The 17,012-nt window shown below is 32.4% G+C and overlaps 1 protein-coding gene across 4 annotated transcripts in view; it reads right to left on the reverse strand.

The window, feature by feature from the left end:
- CHIC1 (cysteine rich hydrophobic domain 1) overlaps positions 1-17,012 on the reverse strand; it is a 136,902-nt gene that overhangs the window by 114,518 nt on the left and 5,372 nt on the right. For all 4 annotated transcript variants that reach the window (XM_025373544.1, XM_025373543.1, XM_025373546.1 and 1 more), the window contains 2 exons: positions 7,749-7,803; positions 667-822 (listed from right to left, as the gene is read on the reverse strand). In XM_025373544.1, the coding sequence (XP_025229329.1) occupies positions 667-822; positions 7,749-7,803 (211 nt within the window). The remainder of the gene's footprint in view (positions 1-666; positions 823-7,748; positions 7,804-17,012) is intronic.

Raw genomic sequence — 17,012 nt, forward strand, 5'->3', positions numbered from 1 at the left:
AGGCACTATAATTTTGAATCTGATTTCGTTGGCTACTTATTATATAAAAGTTTAAATGAAATCATTCATGCAGTACTAGGAAAAATACTTTAGGTAAAATGAATTAATTTTCCTCATTGGCTTCAATTAAAATGTTTTAAAGGTCTCTTCCCACCAGAGGAAAAAATTCACAAAAACTAAAGTGAAATTTTAAAGAAGACAAGATTAAGAGAGTACTCTTAAATCTATGACATAAGTAGTAACGCTATGCTAGCATGTTATTGTAACATGTTTAAAACTAAGGATTTGCCCTGCAAACTTTGTAGGTTACTCTCACTTTTGCCTTTCTTCAGATCAGAAGCTCTCCTTTATACCTATAACTTGGAAATACCTTAAGTCACAGCATCAAGTATTTTGAAAAGAATAAGTAGCCCACTTACATTTATAATTACTTAGTATTTAACTTATACTGCATTTATGTGAAATGATGGGAACCCATGTTAAATGGTAAAAGTTGGACAAATAACAATGTGTCTGTTCCCAAGTTTCCTTATCTCTAAAAAAAAGATAGCATTGTTACAAGAATTAAATAAATTGTGTAAAGTACTTGAAAAGAGTTCATAGCACATAGTAAGTTTTCGTAAATGTTAGTTGTTATTATTATTATACAATAAAACAGTTACTCACTCTTTTGTTGAGACAAATAACAGGCCATAGGCTGCAACCCAGTGTGCAACAGCAGCAGAGACAACCACACAGCAGCCATTTCACATTGACCGGGAGAGCCTTTTTCAAACATGCATTCACACGGCCAATGCTGGTCTTAAATTCTTCTGGGGCCACCTACAAGAGGGTATAATCTTTAACAGTTTGTGGGCAGCTTTTCACTATCTCTAAATCTAAGAAAAACGTTTATTACAAATAATTTGAGGAATCACAAATATCTAAATAGATATATTCCCCATAAATATGTTCACACACTCTAGGGTGCCACTGAAAAGCACAACAATATAATTTCATGTTCATAGAACTTAGCCTGATGTTGAAAAACAATCTTCCGAAATGACCACCAATAAAATGACTGCAATAAACTTGACAGAAAAGGATAACATTCAAGCTGTTTTCTTACCAAATATTCTCATTATCAAGGCAGTATAATTGATAGTCTCTAGTCATTATGAGTAAAAGCTGGGTAAGACTAGAAGCATAACACAACAATAAAAACTCAAATACTACTAGAGGAAATGCAATTAAAATTAGACCTTGGCAATATTCCTGGATTACTTTGAAAAAGGCAACTCTCAAACCCTTATTCCCTGGCAAATTTGCAATATAACAATTTTAACATTAGCCACTGTTAGTTACACTAACAAAAGACAATGCCTAGTGATTGCATTCAAAATGGCCTGTTAATATTCATTATAAAATGGACTCAGAACTGCTGTAAATTTTCAAAGTTGAAAGGTCTTTAAATACACAAGTTTAATATTTCTAGTTACTACCTCCTTTCCTGGAAGTGGCTGCTTGTGCTTCTCTGTAAACAAGGACAAAGTCAGTTCAAAGGCATGCACATGACTGGAATAATTAGATTTATACCAAAAATTCTGCTTGAAGGTTATACAATTCAAACGTACACTAAAAATACTTTGCTTTCAGTGAAATCACATTTCTGGATTACAAAAATGATTCTCTTTCATTTAGAAAGCTGTCAGACTATAAAGTTTACGAAAGAACTTTTAGCATCTGGCTATAAAAGCAAAAATTATGCAATTGTTAGGAAAAGTAAGGTACTATAAAATAAAAACCACATTAGCAGGTTAGGAATCAAAAATATAGAGCTTTACTACCACTATTCCAAATAAAAATTATACTTGAGGAATCAATGTATTACATTTTTGTCTCTTAATCAACACTACAAAACATATACCTATTAGCAAATGTTATAAAAATACATGATCACAGAATTCAGCACTAAAGTAAGCTAAACATTAAGAATATAAGTTTTATTAGAAGCTTTATTAGAATTGTTCATGTCACTCAATAAGGTTAATTGCTTAGCCCATGAATCTGATTTTCTTACTAATATGTTAACAAACAATAGTTGTGAAATTATAACGCTCAAAACTTTGTTTACACGGAGCAAGTAAACTAATTTCATTCTCCATCTAGACTGTCAGCAACATGATATAAAGACAATCACCGTGTGCAAAGAATTCCAATTAAATGGCAAAATTTCCAAGTAAATATGAAAACAAATTCAGAGAGCCTTGCCTTATAATTGAAATTAGAAAACACTAACAAAAACAAACTTAGTGCACTAAGCACACTAAGACAAACTAAAAACACTGAAAAACAGATCAAGAGACTTGAATTATAGTTACTTATTAGCTATGAAAAATCTAGCCAAAATAATTTAATTTTCTGAGTTTCAGTTTCCCACTGATAAAACGAGAATAATAATCTTCGTTTTATATATGTCACAGAAAATGTAAATTAATCCTCGGAAGTAACCTCCTGACCGAAATGCTTTGAAAAAGAAAGTCCATGAATCATGTCTCTGAGAAGGTTTGGAGAAAGAAAAGAAACAGCTCTCTTTTGTATGAAATCTCACCTGAAGGCAATGGGTTTACTCAAGTAACTATTAATATTCCATAGTTTTCCTATATATTATAAACAAAAGCATAATTTGTTTATAATCTGCTGCACGTTAAACTCAGATTCAATGCTCTTTAATTCTTCAGCAAAACAAAAACAAAAACAAAAACAAAAAAGCTCTTCTTTCTAAAAACAAGGTACCAAGTTTCTATCTTGAGATTTACCTCTCCAACAGCAATATTCAACGTCTTTTCTCCTAGGGAATCACTGAGCAACCAAATAGAAGTTAAAATAAAGAAAAAATATGTACATATTTAGCTTTAATCTATATTACATTACTGTCAACTCTCTTTAAATTATGTATTCAGAATATGTTTTTTAAACATGGTAAATTTTGATATAAACTCATGCAAATCATAAAATTATTAAATCTGTCCATTTACAAATTTAAATGTTTGTAACTGGAATTTACATTTTTATTTAAAAAGTAAGTACAAACACAGATGTTAAAAAATAAAACTAAAAGGTGCAGAAATGAGTCAGTCCAAAAGAAAAAAAAATTGTTTATAAGGAGCCTTAGAAAAGAAAGCTCCACTTCTACCAGGGATGAATAGTGTTAGAAGACTGAGAGAGACAAAAGCTAGAGAATAAAAGAGGGAAGAGAAAACTGGCTTTTTATTTCAAACATTGTGAATAAAATAAATTGTATGCTGAGGTATATAAAATTTGTTATAAAATTTGCCTTTTATTATATGCTTCTGGAATTGAAAACAAAACATTAACTAAATATGTGGTCATTTTCCTTTCCCGCCAACACTTTCTTCTTTTTAACATTTAATAGTCTCAATTTCTATTTTCTTACCATGGACAAATTAAAAACTAAAATATTCAAGTTACTAAAAATGAGAATTCAAATGTTTTGAGGTCATAAGACAAATATATTGAAAAGAAAAGCTTTTACTAGAGTTTCAAACAATAAACTAACATCTGCATTTTGACTTTAAAAGGAGGACAGGATTGCCTTTGAAAGAAATCTGTATTTGAGTAACAGTAAAAGTCATAAAACAGGGCTAAAGACATAAGAAGTGAGAATTAGTTTACTCAATTTTAAACAACGTGAAAGAAATGTTTAGTTAACTGTGTAGAATCAGGTTAACATTTTACTCATTTACTTTCATATAATTGAGTATCTCTAGCAATGAAGGTTAGATAGTAGAAGACCCTTACTTTCTAACTGAACAGTAGGTTGTAAAGAAACATTTCATTTCTTTTGGCTTTCTTGGAATGAAAAAAGAAAACCACACCATAAAGGTGGGGTAAAGGGTCATAATATTTTATAACAGGATGCAAGAGACTCTGTAAACAGAAGAAACTCTAAGGAAACCCCAGCAGGTCTGATCTGCTTCCTTCAATCATGGGGAACACAATCCTATCAATCAGGTGTCATACTGTATCACAATAGTAAAGGTCGATTTTTATTGCTTACAATCCCCAAACACTGCACACTAGTCTCCCTATAACAAGGTTTAATTGTTTCAAGCTGAGGGCCAAAAGCTTTACTTTCTTTTCTAAATTTCTGTGGTTCTTTTATTTTCTGGTCACTAGAATCTGTGTGTATACATCTGCTCGATATGAAATACGGAAAACAATCTTTTCTGCACTTAAAATAAAAGGTTATCTTTTTGTTTGCACTAAAAGCATTAACACATAAGAAGCAAAAAATTAAAATTGAGCCACAGAGCTTGTCAAAATTGTTTTTTGAGGTTTTCAGACTTCCCTCTGCAATTTTGCTTAGCTCAGGCAGGCATAAAAACTATTTAGAATTGCATTCATATCGGAAGACTGATTTTGGATTTCGTAAAAGGTAGACTTTTTTTCTACTTTAGCTGTCACGGTTATTCATTTAAAAATATTTTAATGTAAGAGCCGTTAAGTCTCGAATTTAGACCTTTTTTCTTTTATTTTTTTCCTCAGATACACATGAATAATGTTTGTCTTTTCTCTCCAGTTATTTGAGAAGCATTTTGATAATGCAAAGGAACATATACAAATGAAAGTGCCGGTCGGAGAAAAATTATCTCAAGGAGAAAATGAATAAAGCTAATGTTACCACCACGTGACTTTCAAAAATCAGGTCTTCAGAATTCCTTTTAGCGTTTTTCCCATCACCAAACACATGCTAAGAAAAATATCACAGTTATAATTTATACCTTATCCAACACATGATAAATTTTGTACACTATACATAATGTACACTTAAATAAATACTCAAGTCATTACGATAATGTGCTACAAAAACAATCACTTGAAAAGAATGTATATCTTTATGAGCAGCTCATATCCAGATAATTTAGGTTGTGTGAGTGCATACCAAAAGCAGCTTGTTATTCTTTCTTACTCCTCTAGTTTAAAACAGTCTACTACCTTTGGGGCCACTGGAATTTTTAGTTTCAGAAGGCTTGTAAATAAATGAGAAGGTGTGAAAAGATATTCTGAAGATTCCTTGAGCATATAAAATAGGCCAATTTCGAAAATAGATAATTTGTATGCCTGGGAATTTTATACACTGGCGTATTTTTTAGATAATTCATTTCTAGAATTTCTTGGACCTGTATTTCAAACTAAGCCAATGGTAAAGTTGGATATAACTACACCTACAATACATGCAGCAGCATCAAAGGAAACATGAAGAATAAGTTTTTTACTGAAGTTCTTATAATTCACATTCTTTTTAATTTTAATAATGAATTTACCATCTTTCTACAAAAATACATTATTATTCAAGATATATTTCCATAGCTACTTTATTCATTTGAAAAAAAACATTTATGATTAATTCATATAAGACAAATCTAAGTCTAGGCTGCTGCTTCAATTGGTAAATTATTCCAATTCATCAGGATAGGAAGGTAGAACGTACTAAAGAGTGAGCCAAAATCTCACACCAAAGGGTTCTTTGTGTCCTAAAATGTTAAATGGCCACATATTTTCTAAGGCTAACTTAGCCAGGAACTATGACCACCTGTTTAGTATTCGGTGGAATGATTTGATATTATACCTCAGAAGAGACAGAAAAGATCAACAGTCAACAGAACAAATTAGCGGTGAGACCAGAGAATAATAATGTATTCTCTCAGAATTAGATGAAGAAAAATTGCAAAAGCAATGAAAAATTGAAAGCCAGTGAGTAAAATGAAAAGCAACCAGGGTGAAACTACAATACAATGATGAAGAATAGTCAACAGCAACTACAAACATTGGGAAGCTAATAAGTACATGACAGAATACTAGGAATTTAATATATGCTCTCTCATTTAACTCTTAAATTAAAAAGTGAGGTAACTATCAGCATCATCTCTATTTTTCACATAAGAACTGAGGCTCAGAGAAGTGACCTGCCCAAGGCCACACGGTAAGTGACAGAACTTGGATTCCAACCCAGATTTGACTGCAAAGCTTGTTTAACTACTATATTTTATCTCAAGCTACCTCCCATTTTTCAAGGGGAAAACAAAGTAAATAAAGTGTAACATACCTTGCAGGGTTAAATTAAACAGAATTTCTTATGATTTCAAAGATGTTCCTTGAAAAAAGAAATAGATCTGCTGTCTACTCCCCCAAAGAGGCTGGGGGGAAGATTGTGATTAGGTCAAAAGCAAAAAGAATACACAGTTGGAAAATGCATGACAAAAATAAGCAAATGTCAGTAGAAGCATCTTTTCTGGTTCTCAAAGAGTTTAGAACAAGGGACATTGAATTAAGAATAAATTAAAGTTCAAAAGGCAATATAGTCACACGGTTTAAAAATGAAAGCAATACTAAAAGATATACAGAAAAGTCTCATCCTTACCCTTGCCTCCATCCATCTCATTCCTCTTCTCCCATCAAAGGTAATAACTTTTATTAGTTTCATGAGTATCTCTCTAGAATTTCTTTATGTAAAAATACATTTATTAAAGGACTTATTTCTCCAATTTATTACACATACTAAACACACTGATTTTCATTTTGCTTTTCTCACCAACAATATGAGAATAATTGATGCTACAATAGAATAAAAAACCTGTTAGATGAGATAATTTTAAAACATGACCAAAATCTATACTGACAAATACCATTATTCTAGCACTAAAATTAAATATATTTAATTTAAAGGCTTCGAAATACAAAAAGTTAACTTCCTTTAACCCCTAATCATCTTTTTAGCTATCCAAGCTTTCAACTGTTAACTATTTGGCAATGATTGAGTATTCTATATTACAATGTTTTTCTCTCCTCTTCTACAATTGCTCAAGTAACAAACATATATAAATAACTTTTTGCCTTAGGCAGAGCCTTTTCCTTTGGGATAGAAAGTTCACATTATTGTCATAAGATGATCTTCCAAATATTGTTTCTTTTTAAAAACTGTATATATTTAAGGTGTACAACATGATGTTTTGATATACATATACACAGTAAAATGATTACTAGTCAAACACATTAGCATATCCATCTCCTCACGGTCACCTTTTTGTTATTTTGTGATAAGAACACCTGAAATCTACTCTCAGCAAATTTCCAGTGTATAATACAGTATTATCAACTATAGTAATCAGGCTGTGCATTAGGTTTTTAAATTTATAGTTTTGAATCCTAGTAAATCTTTGAATTTACTAGAAACTACTACTCAATGTAGAAAACCAGGGACTAGAAAGGTACTAATTTATTACAGTGAGTCCAATCTTACTAACTCAAACTATCTAAAAGTCAGAAAAACATCTAATAAAAAATTTAATTATTTTCATGTATAACAAATCATACCATATGGTACTTTAAAAATTAATAGTAGTGATACAGTTAAAAAAATAACTTTAACTCTAAAAACACTGGAAATTAATGACCCAAATAAAAACAATTATAGCTACCTATGCTGAGGAAAAAAAAATGCAAAAGTGAAAAAGCTGAATGGATAAATAAATAATGGCTAGCATTAATGGACAATGAACAAAATAACTGGTCAGAGGCTGGTAGCCATGGCAACAGCTTTCAGACACTATAAACACAGCTTCCAACTACTGAGGCCTCCTATTACTTGACTTCATTAACAATGATTCAAAGCATTTGTCATAACAATGAGTAAGCCATACAACAATGCTTTAGAACTGAAAACTTCAAAGCAAATTCTCACTTACCTTCCCTGTTAGAACGGAGGGAAATTCAGTATCAAACTTGTTGCTCAAGCCAAACCTTCAAAACAAAGACAGAACAAAATATGTTCTACCCAGCATATTTAAATATTTCCTTTTTGTAAAAAAAAAAGTTATAAACCTATGCATTTTTCTTTTGGCCTTTTGATTTAAAAATGTGCCCTGAAAAATTTTTTATATGATATTTATAGAAAGCAAATCTTTGATTATTAATCCAAACTAATTTTTAAAAAGCTTAACAAAAAGCAAACATTAAAGTGGGATTCTAACTCAACCCATGACGTAGGATTAAAAAATAATAAGTTAAAGAAACACATATTGAGCTGGAAATGTCCATTTTTAACTGAAATGTTTCAGTTAAAACCTACTTTAATTGATAATTGTTGGAGCTGGATTATGGGTACTGTGTGGGATTTCATTATACTATTCTTTCCACTTTTGTGTATGTATGCAAATGTTCCTAATAAAAACTACCCCTCCACAATTAATACAGCCTTTGGAACTACACAGTTTGACCACTTGTGACCAGTTACTATTCAGATACTCAAAGTTTAATCCTTATGAATGGCTTTCACGTTTGTGCTCAACCAGTTTTGAGAAAACAGATTCCAGACTTCAAAACTCTCTTTTCCAGTACACTCAGTGAAATCTGCATTAAGAAGTCAAAATGAATTTTATGAGGCTTTGCTCACTTGCTTGTTGATTTCAGGGATAACAAAGGTCACTTCCTGAATGTTAGATGATACTATTTCATATTAACTACAAGTTTACATTAGTGGAGGATAGGTTGTAAGCAAAAAGGAAAAGACAGTAACATTTACTGAGAACTCCATATGAGGTGGGCAATAACAGTAACAGCTACTAATAACTATGTACTTACCATGGGCTAGACACTGTGCTAACTAAATATAGTCACATGCTACATAACACGTTTCAAAGATAGACTGCATATATGATGGTGGTCCCATAAGATTATACAGGAGCTAAAACATTTCTATTTCCTAGTGTTGCCATAGCCCTTATAATGTCATAGTCATAGCCTTCATAACATCGTAGTACAATATATTACACACGTTTGTGGTGATGCTGGTATAAACAAACTTACTTTGCCACCATAGAAAAGTATAGCACATACAATTACATACAATACATAATACATGATGATAATAACAAATGACCGTTACTGGCTTATGTATTTATTATACTATACTCTTTATTGTTATTTTAGAATATATTCCTTCTTCTAACAAAAAGTTAACTGTAAAATAGCCTCAGGCAGGCCCTTTTAGAAGTATTCTAGAAGGTACTGTTATCACAGGAGATGACAGCTCCGTGTTATTATTATCCCTAAAGACTTTCCAATGGGATAAGCTGTGAAGGTGGAAGTGATATTGATGATCGTGACCCTGTGTAGACCTAGGCTAATGTGTGTGTTTGTGTCTTAGATTTTAACAAAAAAGTTTAAAAAGTAAAAAAAAAAATTAATAGAATAAGGATATAAAGGAAATATTTTTGTACAGCTGTACAATGTGTTTGTGTTTTAAGCTAAGTATTATTACAAAAGAGTCAACGAGTTTCTAAAAATTGAACAGTTTATACAATTAAAAAGTTATAGTAAGCTAAGGTTAATTTATTATTGAACAGAGAATAGCATTTGAAAATAAATTTATTGTAGCCTAAGTATATGGTATTTACAAATTCTACAGTAGTGTACAGTAATATCCTGGGTCTTCACATTCACTTACCACTCACTCACTAACACATAGCAACTTCTGGTCCTTCAAGATCTATTCATGGTAAGTGACCTATTAAAGGTATAACATTTTTTGTCTTTTATATTATATTTTCTCTGTACTTTTTCTATGTTTAGATACCCAAATACTTACCATTGTGCTACAATTGCCTATAGTAATCAGTATAGTCACATGCTGTACAGGTTTGTAGCCTAGGAGCAACAGGCTTACCATATAGCTTAGGTGTGCACTAGGCTATGCCATCTAGGTTTGTGTAAGTATACTCTGTGATGTTCACACAATGATAAAATTGCCTAACAATGCATTTCTTAGGAGGTATCCCCATTGTTAAGTGACACATGACTCTACATTACTTTTACGCTTTAAAAGTCTTCAAGAGAAGTATTGTCAACCCCATTTTAAAGACAAAGAAGCTAACATCCAGAAAAAAATTCAAAAAATAAATTAAATGACTTGCCCACAGTCATGTATTAAGTGGGGAAAACCAAAACTCCAATGTTGATCCCCTAAATCCTTATTTTATCCTATATTAAGTTCCTTGAGAACAGGAACTATGGGTTATTTATTTTGCTGTTTTCTATTATACCTAGCAGCATAATGAAATCTAATCAGTGTTGAAAAATGTTTGTTGAATAATAAACTACTGTACTATTTAACTGATTTATGGCACTTGGTTGTAGGGTCACTTTAAAGAAATGTTAAGAATCAATGTCTGATTAAAACTCTGTGCAAGAACTAGAGGAACTGGGAAAACAAGAACAAAATAACCCCAGAGCTAGCAGAAGAAAATCTGAGAACCAAAAATCCACATAAAATATCAATGAAACCAAAAGTTGGTTCTTTGAAAGAATAAACAAGATTTACAGACTGCTAGCTAGATTAACAAAGAAAAAAGAGAGAAGATCCAAATAAGAGCAATCAGAAATGACAAAGATGACATTACAACCGATCCCATAGAAATACAAAAAATCTTCAGATAACTATTATGAACACCTAGTACACAAAATCCAAAATCTGGAGGAAATGGGTAAAATTCTGGAAACATACAAGCTCCCAAAATTGAATCAGGAAGATTTGAAGCCCTAAACAGAACAAGTTCCAAAATTGAATCAGAAATAAAACACCAACCAACCAAAAAAAAGCTCAAGACCATACTGATTCACAACCAAATTCTATTAGATGTACAAAGAAGAGCTGGTACCAATCCTACTGAAACAATTCCAAAAAATTGAAAAGGAAGGACTCCTTCCCAACTCATCCTATGAAGCTAGCATCATCCTTAGAGGAAAAGCTGGCAGAGAAAGAAGGAAAATAAGAAAACTACTGGCCAATATCCCTGACGAACATAGACACAAACATCCTCAACAAAATACTAGCAATCCGAATCCAGCAGCACATCAAAAAGTTAATTCGCCACGATCAAAGAGCCTTTATTCCTGGGATGCAAGGTTGGTTCAACATATACAAATCAATAAATGTAATTTACCACATAAACAGGATTAAAAACAACAAAGATCATCTTAATAGGCACAGAAGAAGCTTTCGATAAAATTCAATATCCCTTCATGATAAAACCCTCAACAAACTAACCATCAAAAGAATGTACCTCAAAATAATAAGAGCTATGTATGAGAAACCCACAGCCACCATCATACCCAACAGGCAAAAGCTGGAACCATTCCCCTTGAGAACTGGAACAAGAAAAAAAATGTCCACTCTCACCACTCCTTTTCAACATAATACTGCAAGTACTACTCAGAGCAGTCAGGCAAGAGAAAGAAAAAAAGGCATGCAAACAGGAAAAGAAGAAGTCAAACGATCTCTTTTTGCAGACAATATGATTCTACACCTAGAAATCCCTAAAGACTTGCCAAAAGGCTCCTTGAACTGATAAAGAAAAAACTTCACTGAAGTTTCAGGAAATAAAATCAATGTACAAAAGTCAGTAGAATTTCTATACACCAACAACATTTAAGCTGAGAGCCAAATCAAGAATGGCATCCCATTTACAATAGTCAAACAAACAAACAAACAAACAAAACAAAACAAAAACCCTAGGAATACATCTAACCAAGAAGGTGAAAAATGTCTACAAGGAGAACTATAAAACACTGCTGAAAGAAATCAGAGATGACAGAAACAAATGGAAAGATATTTCATGCTTACGGATTGGAAGAATCAATAACATAAAAATGGCCATACTGCCCAAAGCAATTCAAAGATTCAATGCTATACCTGTCAAACTACAAACATCATTCTTCATGGAATTAGAAACAACTATTCAACAATTCACATAGAAACAAAAAAGGACCTAAATAGACAAAGCAATCCCAAACAAAAATAACAAAGCCAGAGGCATCACATTACCTGACTTCAAACTATACTACAAGGGTATAGTAACCAAAACAGCATGGGACTGGCACAAAAACACACATAGACCAATGGAACAGAATAGACCACAGAAATAAAGCTGCACACCTACTACCATCTGATCCTTGACAAAACTGACAAATGTGAGTAATAGAGAAAGGCACCTCTGTTCAATAAATGGAGCTGGGATAACTGGCCAGCCATATACAGAAGAATTAAGCTGGAACACTATCTGTCATGATATACACAAATTAACTCAAGATGGAGTAAGTACCTAAATATAAGACTTCAAATTATAAAAATCCTAGAAGAAAACCTGGGAAACACCCTTCCCAACATTGGCCTTGGCAAAGGATTCATGATTAAGTCTTTAAAAGCAACTGCAACAAAAACAAAAATTATTAAGACCTAGTTAACCTAAAGAGCTTCTGCACAACAAAAGAAATTATCAATAAACAGACAACATACAGAATGGGAGAAAACATCCACTATCCATGCATCAACAAAGGTATAATATACAGAATCTATTAGGAATTTAAATAATTCAATAAGCAATAAACAAATAGCCCCATCAAAAAGTGGGCAAAGGGCACGAAGACACATTTCTCAAAAAAACACATATAAGGGGCCAACAAACATATGAAAAAATGCTCATCATCACCAATCATTAGAGAAATACAAATCAAAACTACATTTCATGCCAGTCAGAATGGCAATTATTAAAAAGTAAAAAATAACAGATGTTGGCAGGACTGCTGAGAAAAGGGGATGCTTATACAACATTGGTGGGAATTTAAATTATTTCAGCTACTGTAGAAAGCAGTTTGGAGATTTCTCAAAGAATCAAAAATAGAACTACCATTTGAACCAGCAATTCCATTACTGGGTATATACCCAAGGGAAGATACATTGTTCTACCAAAATTACACATGTGACCATATGCTCATCGCAGCATTATTCATAGCAGCAAGGATATGGAATTGACCTACGGGTCCATCAATGGCGGACTAAAGAAAATAAGGAACATATACACCATGGAATCCTATGCAGCCATAAAAAAGAACAAAATCATGTTCTTTGCAGTAACATGGATGCAGCTGGAGGCCATTATCCTAAATGAATTAACACAGAAACACAAAACCAAATATCGCATGTTCTCACTTATAAGTGGGAGCTAAGCATTAAGTACACATGAACATAAAGATGGGAATGACAGACACTGTGGACTACACGAAGTGGGAAGAAGGGAGGTGAGTAAGGGTTGTAAAACTCCCTGTTGGGTACTATGTTCACTACCTGGGTGATGGGTTCAATTGTACCCCAAACCTCAGCATCACGTAATACAGCTTTGTAATGAAACTGCACATGTATCCCCCAAATCTAAAAGTTGACGAAGAAAAAAATAACCTCTATACAGGAATTTCATATTGTCCTTGTATCATTTATACTAATAACTCATTTTCAAGGACACGTGCAGTTTTAAGCACAAAAACTCTCTATATTTAGCAGCTAGTAGCAAGATACATACCTGTACATAAATACACTATATTATGTATGTTTAAAATGTATTTTGAAACAAATTTTGTATTTTAAAATAGTCGAGTAAATAAATTAGCAATTGAAAAAAGATTTTAACTACATTTAAAAAATCCTTCATTAATTCTGTTCAGGTGTGTCAGTACAACATGTAATGAGAATATTATATACAAATACATATTCCCTTTAAATCAATGCACAGACACAAGAGTATAGCTAAACTGAAAACAAGGTGGGACACCATTATGCATGAATTTTTACGGCAATCTTCATCTGCTGCTTGAGAAATTGACATTCTAATATTAAACTTATTTGTAATTATTTGCTTCAGCAACCAATAACAAATATTTAATATTACAAGAAACATATTTTATTTAAATCTATTCAGTGAGTGAAGTAGTGACTTTATCACTAGTGAAAAGATGCAATTCATTACACGAAGAGTAAATTCTTATTGTACAAACACATAGATGTAGTTTTCATTTTTAGAAAGTAGATATGATTATTTTAAGTAGACCTCTATTTCCACATCTTGTCTAAATGCCTTATAGATGCAACATCAGTAACATGTTCCTACCTTGATTAGCAATTGCTGCTAATTTAGCTTTTGCCAGCTGTCATTCCCCTACTAGATATCAAATATGCAGTCAATACAGACAGATATATCCTTCAAAATGTATATATTATTTTATTGTTTTAAAAATTCTTAGCTTTACTATTCCCTCTTTTCACTTATCACCAGACAAATGAACTGTCCACTGCTTCCATTTCCCTAATATCTCCTTTCTTAAGAAATTTTGAAACTTGATTTTTGATACTGCCATTTTGCTGAAAATAATCTCTTATTCAGTAAATTTACTCAAAATGACAAGTCCATCTTGTCTTGTTTATTGCCAAATTCAATGTCTTCTCAGAACTTTTTCAGTTGACTTTGTTTGCAGCTGTGACACTGTTGATAACTCCCTTCCTAACACTCCCATTCTTTCATTCTGCCCTCAGACTCCATAGTTCTTCCAAAATTTAGTTTTTAGTCTTCTGCTTTTCTTTCTAAGCAAACTATAAAAGTTCATCTGTATTTGACAACTTTGACAATCATTTTTCTCTGTTAACAATCATCATATCTATAGCTCTAGTAATATATTTTCGTACATGCTCTGGTCCCTCATCTTTAATTGTATACTGAAAATTTCTGTTTGGACATCTTGCCACAAAATAATACCACCTTAAGTGAAACCTGTCTAAAACTAAATGTTATATTTTCTTGGAACCTGGTTCCCCCTTTCAAATTCATCTCTATCAATGGCACATTACTCTCTTCCTTTAACCTATACCTTGGTATCATATTCGCACCCTCCCTCTCCTATGTTTTGCATCTTGCTTACAGCCAGGTGGTCCCTAAATCATGTTATTTGCTCCTTTGAAATCATTCTCATAATGATCCCTTCCTTTCCATTGTCACTGCTACACTGGCTCTTGTCCTTGCTCATGTGGTTCTCCTTGCTTCCTCTCCGAAGTTTAAGTCTAAGTCCTACTCAGCCTTCAAGGCTCAAGTTCCAACCCCTGCTGTAATGCCTTCAATGTCAAAGCCTTCATGGATTCCTTCTTTATCTAAATACTCACGGCCACTTCTAATGTGCACTATACAATTCAACAGTTAACAAAATGTTGTCTTTTATTCCTTGCTGCTCCATATCAATATCTTAAAGGCAATTTTCCTGTTAGCTTTGTAAAGCAAAGCCTATACTTCGTTTTCTCTGTGTTCTTCACAGTGTTTAGCCCAGTGCTCAAGTTCTAGAGAAATACTTGCTATATTCACATTACTAACTTTTTTCTCCAATATATAAAGGGATTTCCTTTTCTAAAATATAAAAAATATATTAGAAATGGTAACTAAAGTGTTGCTTTATTTCTTAAATTACTCCCTTATGACCTACATATATCCATATAAAAAGTATGAAGAAAGGCAAAGTAGGCTTGATACTCTCATAGTTTTGGCTAATAGGCAGCAGCAATCTTGTTCTTGCCTATAAGACATTTTTTTCCCTTAACTTTCCCTTTTATAGACTCAGCACACTAAAAAAATACTTAACTCAAATAACTTTAGGTACATTTCACTTAGCAGCTACTAGGAAATGTTGAAATGGCTGCTGCTGAATAAACACCTCAGCTGGGTTTCATAAACAAACCATTAAGTTAAGAATTATGAGTCCAGAGAGGCTAGACAAACTTATCTACTTATTACTGATCAGTGGTAGATATTAGCCAAGATGTGGGGCTCAGCAGGCACTTAGGAAGTGCTCACACTATCATTTTATCAACTTCATTAAATATAGAACCTATTGTACGTTTGAAGCTGACCCAGCTGGTAGTTCTCAATGATTGTATTTTCTTCGTCAAGTGTCTTCAATGCCCATATTTTTAATTTCTTAGACAAATTCTTTGAAGTAAAGGAAACCGAGGCAAAGGATCTATACTCTCACTTCCTCTTCCCTTTTCTCTCCCTCCCCATACCTCTCACCATTTTTCATATTTGAAAATGGCCATATACCAGCCTTTCAAAATCTTGCACAAATTAAAGTTCACATACTCAGTTTAAGAAAATGTGGTAAAATTCTGCCAATAAGACATGACTTCACTAGAAAACCATGAACTTAGTAATACTGATTCTGAAGCATGTGCACTGAACTCTATTTGCTACACCAAGGAAAAGGCTATGCCACAAAATAAAAGGAGATTTTTAAAAGATCCTAGTTAAATCTCTTTAATATTTCATATGAGAAAAATGTCTTCCCATACTATATAATGGCAAGTTACCATGGCTTCAATATTCTCAAAGCCTAAAACCTTAAAAAACTTCACCTTACATAAAAACAAATTAACAATGCATCACTGTAATTTCTCAGACAACTGTTACAGAAAAGGCATTCCATTCCCTGATTTGAGAAGTATCAATATTTGTATTGCTAGGTTTTTGGAGAAATGCACTTTGGCAAAATTGGCCATCTTTGTCAATTCTATAATCTAATAACTTCAGCTTTCTTAATTTTAATGAGAATTTTATGAGCCTCTGCGAATTAGTAATATGTTGTCTCTACTAATTTTCATGCAGGTGTAATGGTAAATATCTATATATTTTAAGTAATATAAAGAGGGTGGTATATGTCTATAAGGAAAACAACCTCATGTGATGGAATGTTTTTTTCTGTATTTCAATACATTAGATCCAAATATTTATCCTAAAAATATCAAGAAGAAATGTGATACTGTTATATTATTCAGATGTACAGTATTTTTGAACCACAATACTTCCAAGAGACATTTCATTATTTCTGTTTCTATAGTCTCAAATCTGTAAGAGTTAATATAATCATATTTTTTAAAATTTGGAAAAAGATCTCCTAATATCCATTTATGATCATCATCTCAGAACTGGAAATACAAGTAGTATGATTACATCATTCTACTTCTTAAGAAATTATAATGAATTTCATGTTAAAAGACTAATATCTTCTTAAAGTAACTAGAAACCCAAAACATTAAGATAATACTCTGACACATAGGGAATAGCTTAACAAAGCTTTCAGAGGTA

Source organism: Theropithecus gelada, chromosome X, assembly GCF_003255815.1.
Source record: "Theropithecus gelada isolate Dixy chromosome X, Tgel_1.0, whole genome shotgun sequence".
Lineage (NCBI taxonomy): Eukaryota > Metazoa > Chordata > Mammalia > Primates > Cercopithecidae > Theropithecus > Theropithecus gelada.